At 33.0% G+C, this 11222-nt stretch overlaps 1 protein-coding gene across 3 annotated transcripts; it reads right to left on the bottom strand.

Moving 5' to 3' along the window:
- Positions 1-378: 378 nt before the first annotated feature.
- On the bottom strand, positions 379-11159 carry dcun1d5 (DCN1, defective in cullin neddylation 1, domain containing 5 (S. cerevisiae)). Of its 3 annotated transcripts, none has more exons than XM_056478261.1 (11): positions 11056-11159; positions 7203-7253; positions 7070-7112; positions 6863-6965; positions 6682-6773; positions 4164-4234; positions 3989-4080; positions 3802-3910; positions 2410-2514; positions 854-956; positions 379-779 (listed from the first exon to the last, which is right to left on the bottom strand). In XM_056478261.1, the coding sequence occupies exons 4-11, from the start codon at positions 6931-6933 to the stop codon at positions 724-726; spliced, it is 699 nt and encodes a 232-aa protein (XP_056334236.1). In that variant the 5' UTR covers positions 6934-6965; positions 7070-7112; positions 7203-7253; positions 11056-11159; the 3' UTR covers positions 379-723. The 3 variants fall into 3 exon arrangements, with proteins under 3 accessions (XP_056334236.1, XP_056334233.1, XP_056334235.1); XM_056478258.1 differs by having other exon boundaries at positions 7078-7112; XM_056478260.1 differs by lacking the exon at positions 11056-11159 and adding an exon at positions 10970-10997 and having other exon boundaries at positions 7078-7112.
- Between the last annotated feature and the right edge of the window lie 63 nt (positions 11160-11222).

The following is an 11222-nucleotide window of genomic DNA, read 5'->3' as shown; positions in this document are numbered from 1 at the left end:
GCCTGCACAATAGTTAATACCAAATGTGTTTATTGATTCATTTTCTTTCGGCTTAGTCCCTTTATTCATAAGGGGTCACCACAGTGGAATGAACCGCCAACTTATCCAGCATGTTTTACACAGCAGATGCCCTTCCAGCTGCAACTCCGTACTGAGAAACATCCATACACACACACACTAAAGCGAGTTTAGTTCATCCAATTCACCATGCAAACTCCACACAGAAATGCCAACTAGCCCATCTGGAACTCAAACCAGCGAGCTTCTCACGACTGAGCCACCGTGTCACCCCAAATGTGTTTATATTTAGTTGAATAATGTCTTATTACTAAAAACGTGTGCTGTGTCTGCCAAACCACAGAATACTAGCAGAACAAGTAATTTACAATTGCTTTATTTATGTCCTTTTCAAAACACTATAAACAAAGTAAAACTTTGAGGAGAAAAGAAAAGAAAGGGACCAAAATTACAAACAGACCGTTTCCCCTTTCAGAAAAATCATACAACACTGGCAATAGAACTGCTGCAACAAATTCAACACATATGAAAAATATTCCCCTTTTGTTAGTCTTGTGATTCCTCTGTGCCTTTTAAAGTAACACTGTAAAAGTCTCTGGGTAGTGATGATCCGTATTCGGCATGGGACGTGTTGAAAGGCGTCCAGGAGAGGTATGCCATTGAAAACAACAAAACTCGTGTGCTTTCGTTCTGCGTCTGCTTGTGCTATAATGCATTTCTGACTTTATGCCAATCCACAAACTCATCCAGCATCACCGGCCCTGAAACCAGCACACAAATCAATCATTAGCAGATCAACATCTGCATCAGGAGAACATGAAAGCAGCAAACTTACAGGCTCCGTCTTCATCGTAGTTGCTCAGGTCTGCATTAACCGTACGGCTGAACTCTAACACATTGTACCACTGGTCCTTGTTCATGACTTTATACTTTGACTGCTGGAGGAGAAAGACGTCTGTTAGTTGCAGCTTACCAAACATTATTAAATCACTAAGTCAATACGGAAGCTTGTTCCCACTATGAGATAAAGAGAATAATAAAGATGACTTTATCTCACAGCAGACTTTATTTACTTCATGCAACTTAGGAGTTTCTCTCTCAATTCTGAGCTTTGACTCACAAATTCATAATTGTAGGTTAACATCATGCAATTTCAAGAGGAAAAGACACAGGTTTGAATTTCGGGGATAGAAAGAATAATAATAATACTAATAATAATAATAATAATGGGCAACGCGGTGGCACAGTGGTTAGCACTGTCACAGCAAGAAGGTCGCTGGTTCAAGCCTCAGCTGGGTCAGGTGGAATTTCTGTGTGGAGTTTGCATGTTCTCCCCGTGTTCATGTGGGTTTCTTCCGAGTGCTCTGTTTTCCCCCACAGTCCAAACACATGTGCTACAGGTGAATTGGGTAAGCTAAATTGTCCGTAGTGTATATGTGTGAATGAGAGAGTATGGGTGTTTTCCTGTAATGGGTTGCAGCTGTGTAAAACATATGCAGGATAAGTTGGTGGTTCATTCCGCTGTGGCGACCCTAATAAAGGGACTAAGCTGAAAGGAAAATGACTGAATGAATACTACTACTAATAATAATAATAAAGAATTTAATATTTTAAAAATGCAAAAATTACTAATAACATTTCAGGACTTTTAAATGATTTTTCCTAAACTTTCAGGTAAATATTCACTAATTATTTATATAAAGCCCGTGTAAGATGCAAATAATAATTGTGAAAAAAAATGCATGTTTTATTAATCAATAATTAATGTAATGAATTTATTACAACATATAAAAAATGTGACAGTCTATGTAGTTTATATTTATAAGCAAATTTAAATTGCAACAATAAAAAAATTGCAAGATATAAACTTTGAATTGGAATAACTAAAATAAAATTAATTCAGAATTGCAAGATGTAAAAATCAAAATTGCAAAAAAAATAAAATAAAATAAAAATATGAATAAATAAACTTGAGAATTGCAAGATATAAACTTTGAATTGCAATAATAAAAGTCTTGAAATAAATTAAGAATTGCAAGATGTGAAATCAAAATTGCTAAATCATTAAGAAAGAACAAGTAAAACCCATAGGAATTGCAAGATGTGAACTTCGAATTATAATAACTAGTCAGAATTGCTAGAAATACATTCAGAATGGGAAGAATCCAATGCCAGAATGGAAATAAACTCATTTGTGAATTGTGAGAAATAAATGTACCAAATTAATTCTGAGGTAAAAGTACCAACAACCACCCTTTAAACAAACTCCATAGCTGAAACATGATTCTACAGTCCACTAAAAACAGTAATGTAGTTATAGTTATAGTAATATAGTTCACTTGGGCTTTAACTGGACCAGTTCTACGATGAAAGTCGACAAAAATGACAAACCTCCAGAAACTGGTGAAACAATGGGAACAAAGGCCATGTCCGTCCGAGCAGCAGCGCCAACATGGATTTGGCGGTATCCATATCAAGACTGCGCTGATCTTTATCCTACAGACAAACATAAATAATAAAAAAAATGATGAAAAAACATCATAGAAACATTAACTAGTAAATTATACACAAAAACATCTTGAAATGATGCTAATAATTAACAATTATTTTTTAAATAAAAAGATGATATCAACGTAGGGGTGGGCGATATGACCTAAAATTAATATCACGGTATTTTTCATCTTTTGAACGGTGACGGTATAATATCACGGTATTACTTTAAATAGCAAAATAATATACATCTCAAGAAAGAACGGACAAAAGAAAGTCTCACTTCTATCACTCTTTAAAAGTTTTGGTTTGGGTCATTGTAAATGCTCAGTCTCGTTATGAGCTGATCTTCATTTCTCTGTGTTGGTGGAATAAAGCAGGCGAGTCAGCCGCACCAATTTATGAGCAGACAGAGCAGGATTCTCATGATGACCACCAGCGCAATTCCGCTCTTTGTTATGAGCCGTAGTTTCAGTGTAAACTTAGTAAAGGTGAGTTTCTTTGCCGATGATGTGTACAGTGTTAGATTTTATATTTAGCGGACATTTGCGCTGAACACGCGGTGAATGCAACGCATCGAGATTCGGGCACCTTCTCCGAAAACACTCGATTGATCTCAGCTGGCGGATCAACATTTACCTCATGTCATGATCGCTGTCATCTGCGCCATTATTATTATTATAACTTTAGGTGAGGTTTGCAAACCTGTGCACTTTTCACTCTTCAGCCGTTTGCATTTCCTGCAGTAACAGAAGCTCCCTGTCATCTGACAGCGGGAAGCGTTGAGTGATTGACAGCTAATATGAACCAATACAGCGGCAGGGTAGAGCGATTCAGCAAGTTTTTTAGAGAAAATCAAATCAGATTGCACTACAACCTTCATATTCAGACACACAAATGCTCCCAAATATATTATGAGGGCGCATAGATTAAATTTCGGGTGCTCATGCGACCAAAATGGTTGCAATTTCGAGCCCTGTAGTATAAGGACATGTATTCAGACCACAACTGAACGTTTGAAGAAAATTGAATGCCTTATTATTTAGAATTAGCTATTATTGATGTAAATGCAGCCGTTCAAAGCGCATAATTGATTTATTACGGTATTAGAAATCCATGTCGTGGCGCAATGTCACACCGGTGATGACTATGACACCGGTGTACCACCCACCCCTATATCAATGCATCTTGAAATCTCCTAAACTGAGACGTAACATTAATAAACAGACATCAAGAAAAGTATCCAACTGATTTGCATCTTCAAATGCATCATTTTCTTTAAACACATCTCACCCTGGCAAAGTCAAAGGCGTATCTGTAGATGCTCTTGAATATAACCGGGTCATTGAGCAGAGAGCGCATATAATCCAGTTTGCCTTGTAATCTTTCTGTGCCGTCACAACTGTAGAGAAATCAGAGAAGTCAACAGCTGATGGGATAATAAACCTTTAAGTGTTTTGTCATGTGACGGGAGTCTTACTGTAGTGACGTCATTCCCTTCAGCCACTCTTCTTTTGTGAAAAATCCCATATTTGTTGCTTCAAGTTTCCAGGCTAAAACTAACATTACAATCTAAAAGGGACGTCAAAACAAGTCATTTCATTACACTGCAAATTTTGCATTCATAAAACCATGAGCTATTTAATTTTGCTTACATTTTCTGGCTCCACACCAATGTCCTCACAGAATTTTTCCATGCTTTCTGGCCCGACAATGTCATCCGTCCCTGCATGCATTTAAAAGCACATCGACAAATCAGTTTTGCTCAATGTTCTCAATATTGTTTGTCTTACTGTCACATGCATTAATAACTTATTCAGTAATACGAGTCAAATCCTCAGTAATACTCATATATTCAGTAATACGGCTTAATTATAAGTTGCTTTGGACAGAAGCGTCTGCTAAATGACAATGCAAATACAAGATTTCATCCCATTTGGTTGGCTGCATCAAGTTAAATTTATACATTTACATATATTAAATGTCTGTTGTGACATTTCGATGCATGATATTGAAAAATTAACAACCGTTGATACCAACACCACAAGCTCATCCTGGTACTTCCAATCATCTAGACCAGGGATGGGCAAACTTGATCCTGGAGGGCCGGTGTCCCTGCATAGTTTTGCACCAACCCTAATCAAACACACCTGCATAGTCTAGTGATCTTGAAGAGACTAATTAGGGTGTTCAGGTGTGTTTGATTAGTGTTGGAGCAAAACTCTGCAGGGACATCGGCCCTCAAGGATCGAGTTTGCCCATGCCTGATCTAGACCGTCTGTGACACACATTAACATCCATATTTTGTTTTCCATGCAAGTCAGTTATGGAGCTTAAAATATGCTAAAACAATCTGAATTTGAATTGTGTTAATCTGAATTATTAACAGTTTTCATTTAATAAAAGTGAATATTATATGCAAATTAAAATTATTTAGAATTTGAATTTCTTGATTTGAGTTTCTTAAAGGTGCAGTATGTACGTTTGACACCCAGTGGCTGAACTAGTTATTGCACTCCTGGTTCAAAACACACGCAAGCGCATGTTGCCAGATTAATGACACCAATCTATGTGTGCCTAACTATCGAGCCTAAAGGCTGATTTAAACCGTGTTCTATATAAAAGCAACGACACGCAATAGAAGGAATATTCTCCATATTAAAAGGAGTTTTTGTTCTAACCAACACCTGAAGTTTAGATGTTAAAAGCGGTTTCTATTTCTCGCAGCTGAACAACAGAATAAACTGACAATGATCACCTCAGGTACACCTCATGTGCTTTATTCAGTGTTAAATGCTAATAATGTGAGTTTGAATGCCATTTTACATCACATTTATCACCATACTACTGAAAGCAGCAACAGATAGTTCAGCTTAGATCTTGAAAATGAAATAAACTATTTGTTCTTTAGAACTGTGACTGTGCAAACCAATACATATGTTATTCAGCATGTACATTTAATAATGTTAAAGAGGGTTAATATCTATTAATTAGATTATAAACCTTACCATTTCATGAGTGAGTGCATATTCTGTGCTTCTGAATGGCTGTATTTAAACTTCTGTCGTGTTTTGTCTGGTGCAAACAGCCAATTGCTCATCACTGCAAATCTCGTCACGTAGGGTGTTGTTAGGAAATGCGGTTACAATGTAACCTGCTCACCTGATGTTCATAATATTTATATTAATTGCTAATTAATAACCACCTCATGTGGAACTCTGAATCTGCGTCTCATTTTGGAGTCTGCTACTGTCCACCGGAAGTTGCATTTGGATCACGACACATACTTTGAGAGCCTTCCTGACTGAATGAATGAAATACAGTTTCCACTAAGACTGTGCTGAAATATAATTGGCTAAACTTGCATTGGGCAGGTTAAAATGACCAAAACAAACAGTTCCGGCATGTGACGCACATTTTTAAAGCAGAATATCTGACTTCAGCATTGTTTTTCAGATAAACAAGTATGTTCACTTAGCATGCTTCTTAAATATCTGCAAACATATCATGGTATTTTAATGCTTTAGAAGAGTTAAAAACTTACAAACAGCACCTTTAATCTGAATAGTGAACATCTGAAATTTAAGGTGCATTTCCAAACTTCAGATGGTTTTTGCTCTGAATTCCTAGACTGCAGATATCCAGTTTGTAAAAATACAGTTTTAAGTTTAAGATGAAGAAAATCCATAACATCAAATTTAATATTCTACAAAAGCAGACATTCATATTGAAAAACATAAGTGTGATTATCAACAAGACACATTTTAAAGTCTACATCCAACAGATCGCACTATTATGTCTTTCTTTTTTCACTCTTTTATAACCCGTTTTAACACATTTTAATCTGTTCTTAATCACTATTATTATTTTATTATCTTATACTTGTCTCTTTTATTCCTGTTCATGTAAAGCACTTGCCACTGTGTATGAAATGTGCTGTATAAATAAATTTACCTTGCATTATGTATGAAGAAAAAACAAACAATTAAAGCTGTATTACACATTGTTTTAATAGTGGTCTTTGAAGGACACATTTACACTAGACTAATAAATAAATATATGTCTTATCCATCATTACTTTCTTATTACAAACCGTTTAATTTGTCTTACATTCCCACAGTAAAATATCAGTTTATGAATGGAGTTTCATGTTAACCGCTATGATCCACATACCTGCATATTCATAAAACCAGGCCAGGCATTTCTTGTTGGAGAAATGTTCCTCTGGGTTTACCAGGCGTCCTGAAGTTTGTGTCCTACAGTAACTGGATTATTAAAGACAAGACAATTCAATGAATTTATAACGGACAAAGTGACAGATATTGAGAAAAAATAAACGCAGACATATTGGTACCTGGTGATTTTACATTTTCTAATACTAGGATCTTCCGAACCGGACGACTTTCTTTTCTTTTTCACAGGCATAATGGAGCTCCGGGTGAGTTGGTTTGGTCTTACTAGATGATTAACAAATGAACAGAACAAATTGAAGCCGACAGCTGCTTTCCTTTACGTCCAATTGGATATTTCAGGTTAAGCGAAGAGCAGAAAGAAGCTCTACCTGTATACCTTTGGGCATCGAGTCCATTCAAGTGTAGCAGCAGCTAAAAACAGCAGGAAAAACCCCTTCATGATTTAATACACTGTATAAGTCATACTCAAACATGTATCATCATGGTGTAATTTAGACTTACAAGATTTGTCCAAGGATATTTCTTCTCTTCTTAACTTCACACTGTTCAGACCTATATAAGAAAATATTCATATTTACATGGATATACATGATTGATGTTTTGTGTTAGTCATTATAATTGGCTTTATACAAAATAAAAAACCCTTTGTGTTATTGCCGAACACCATAACTCGAAAATTAATTCCTTCGTCAATCGAAAATCATTAAAAAATGATTAGAAATATTAATATAACATGTAAACACTTTTATTAAAACATGATGGAAGTCTGAATTTGTGCGTGTAACGATGAACATCAGTTTGATAGCATATATAAATGATTTTTATTTAGATTTTTCACAGGTTAAATACCAATAATGTAAATAGATATAGATTATATTTAATATTTCAGTAGTAAATCCCTCAATTAATGTAATGTTTGATTTATGTGGAAAGGTTTGTATTAATACAAACGACTGTAGGAAACGAGACTTGCATGTTACAAGATTTGACAAGGATATTTCTTCTCTTATCTTCCCACTAGGGCTTCACTATATATCGTTTGAGCATCGACATCGCAATGTGTGCATTCGCAATAGTCACATCGCAAGACATGCAATGTTGATTTGGGATGATAGATTACCTCAAACCACAGGTTAAAATGATTTGTTTAGGCACTGCAGAATTTAAGCACACGAGAGTGAAAGTTAATCACGTGTATGTGTTTTAGAGCCTGTGAGCATTTTAAGAGAGTTTAAAGCAGTTTTGGTTTGCATAAAGAAGTTTAATAAAGATTATTTTATTGAATTACTTCTACGATTGAGACTATGTAGTGTTGTTTAACATTTGATTATTCAATTTCTGTGCCTGAATACTGTTAGACTCCAGAAAAGTCATAAAACATGTTTTGTTTCACTTTAAGATTTGCTCCATTGTGTTTATTTACAACGGTAGTTTGTTTATTATATGTATATAATAAATTACAAGATACTTATATTTCACACCCCTACAAAATCCTCCCAATCAATCTGAAGCAATTACTTTGTAAATAGAGCTATTTAAGTCATCTGGTGAAATTGTATTTATATCGCAATACAAAACGCAGTGAAAAAAGAATTTCTCCAATTTTTCCAATTTTGTACAGTCCTACTCCTCACTATTCAAGATCTTTACAAAAATGAATATAAATGATAGATAGGTGTATTGTGCGTTAGTCATTTTAACTAGCTTTATTTGAAAAAAATAAAATAAATAAATAAATAAAAAATAAATAAATAAAAAAAAATCACTCAAAAAAAGTAATTGCTGAACGCCATAACTTGAACACATCTAAGAAAGAAAGCATTAAATTATTAACTATCTATTAGAAATATTAATTTTAGGTGAACATTTTAATTAAACCTGATTAAGGTCAAACTGTTTATGTGTAACGGTGAACATCAGTTTGATAATGTACATAAATGACTAGCAGATTTTTTTATTTAGATTTTTCAAACAGTTTAAATACTAATAACGTAAAAAGATATAGATATAATTAATATTTTAGTAGTAAATCCCTTAATGTAATGATTGATTTATATGTAAATGTTTAAGGGTTTGTTATAATACATCTTACACGTTACAAGACTTGACAAGGATATTTTTCTCACTGTTCAGATCTTTAAAAAAAATATATATAAATGATAGATAGATGTATTGTAAGTCATTTTAACTAGCTTTATATAAAACAAAATAAATAAATAACTCAGACATTTCTGAACGCCATGACGTGAACAAATCAAAGAAAGAAATCTATTAGAAATATTAATAATGTCAGATTAATTTAATGCCAGACATTTAAATAAAACCATATTTAAGTCTAATTGTTTTATGTGTAACGGTGAACATCAGTTTGATAACATAAATTAATTAGTACATATATAACTGATATATTATTTAGATTTTTCAATATCTAAATACTTATAACGCAAATAGATACAATTACTCTTTCAGCAGTAAATCTCTAAATTAATGTAATGTTTGATTATATGGAAAAGCTTAAAGGTTTGTTATAATACAAACAAATGTAGGATACAAGACTTACATGTTAGAAGATTTGACAGAAATTTCTTAAGACAGAAAGAAAGAAATCAAATTATTAAAAATATATTATAAATATAAATGATGTTAGGTAACCATTTGAACTAAAACCTGAGTTAAGTCAGATTTCTTTTTATGTGTAACGATAAACATCAGTTTGATAACTTGTATAAATCAACTAGCACATACGTAAATGATTTTTAATTCAGATTATTCAAAAAGCATTTAAATATTAATAACGTAAATAGATAATCTCAGTAGTAAATCTCTTAATGTAATGTTTAATTATATGTAAAAGTTTAAAGGTCTGCTATAATACAAACAAATGTAGGATACAAGACTTACACGTTACAAGATTTGATAAGGATATTTCTTAATACAGAAAGAAATCAAATTATTAAATTATTTTAAATATTAATATTAGGTAAATATTTTAATGAAAAGCAGATTCAAGTCTAATTTTTATAAGTAATGATGAGCATCAGTTTGGCAACGTATAGAAATTAACTAGTACATGCATAACTGATATTTTAATTTAGATTTTTCAAACTGTTTAAATACCAATAATGCAAATATAGATGCAATTAATATTTCAGTAGTAAATCTCTCAATTAATGTAACGTTCAATTTACATGAAAAATGTAAAAAGGTTTGTTATAATACAACTTACATGTTACAAAACCTGTCAAGATCTTTAAAAACTGAATATAAATGATGGATAAATGTACTGTCCGCTAGTAATTTTAACTAGCTTTATATGAACAAAAACAATCATTGCTGAACACCATAACTTGAACAAATCAAAGAAAGAAGAATCAAATGATTAAAAATCTATTAGAAATAATAATGTTATAATATGTTGTAAACATTGAGTAAAACCTGATTTAAGTCTGATTGTTTTGTGTGTTATGTGAAATATTTATGTTAGGTAAACAGTTTAATTAAAAGCTGATTTAAGTCTATGTCTAATGACGAACATAAGTTTGATAACGAATATAAATGAATTAGTACATACAAAACTGACTTTTTAATTTGTTTTTTCAAAAAGTATTTAAATACTTGACGTATTTATAATTAATATTTGAGTGGTAAATCTCTAAATTAATGTGATATTTGACTACATAGAAAAGTTTAAAAGTTTCTTATAATACAAACAAATGTAGGATACACGACTTGCGTTAGAAGATTTGACAGATATTTCTTAAGACAAAGAAATGATTAAAAATATATTATAAATATAAATGTTAGGTAAACGTTTTAATTAAAAGCTGATTTACGTCTGTTAGTTAAGTTGAACATCGTTTTGATATCGTATATAAATGATCTAGTTCATACAGAAGTGATTTTTTATTTAGATTATTTTAAGTATTTAAACACTTATAACGCAAATAGATATAATTAATCTTTCAGTAGTAAATCCCTCAATTAATGTACTGTTTGGTTTATCTGGAGAAGTTTAAAGGTTTGTTATACAAGCAACTGTCGGATACAACAAAACCCGATGTACGTATGAGCTCAAATGCTCCGTTTTAGAGGTTTCTGAAATGGCTGAACTGCTTCATATCCGAACCCTAAAACACTTCTAAACGTGTAAAACCGTCAAAATACGTGTATACAGAAATAAAAAGCAAAACATCGTCAAAACATCCGACAGTTTGAGTAAAAACAAACACACGCATGTGATAAATGAACATACATGAACAGTAGCTCACCGGCTCATCTAAATATCACAAAAAACACTCGATAAAACACCCCTCAAACACGAAACTTGTCGTAATGAAGTGTTCTCTCATCAAACCTGAAATATCAGCTGCTTTTTGCTCTTCCCGTTCGGTTTATTTGTTACCAATTTCAGCTGCGTTTGTGCTGAAATCTGCGGCTGCTTTAGTTTCACACTGGTGGAGGAACGAACACTTCCGGCTGCCTCAACTGGCATAATAAAAGTCACGCCGTTTGAATTTCTAC

Source organism: Danio aesculapii, chromosome 18, assembly GCF_903798145.1.
Source record: "Danio aesculapii chromosome 18, fDanAes4.1, whole genome shotgun sequence".
Taxonomy (NCBI): domain Eukaryota; kingdom Metazoa; phylum Chordata; class Actinopteri; order Cypriniformes; family Danionidae; genus Danio; species Danio aesculapii.
This window is presented reverse-complemented; position numbering and strand designations above follow the sequence as displayed.

What these genes read in the sequence shown, in the direction of transcription:
- dcun1d5 (XM_056478258.1), bottom strand. An exon ending in AAGGGAATGACGTCACTACA is followed by an intron (nt 3,911 to 3,988) that starts GTAAGACTCCCG and finishes ATTTCTCTACAG; the next exon opens with TTGTGACGGCACAGAAAGAT. An exon ending in CTACGATGAAGACGGAGCCT is followed by an intron (nt 780 to 853) that starts GTAAGTTTGCTG and finishes TGCTGGTTTCAG; the next exon opens with GGCCGGTGATGCTGGATGAG.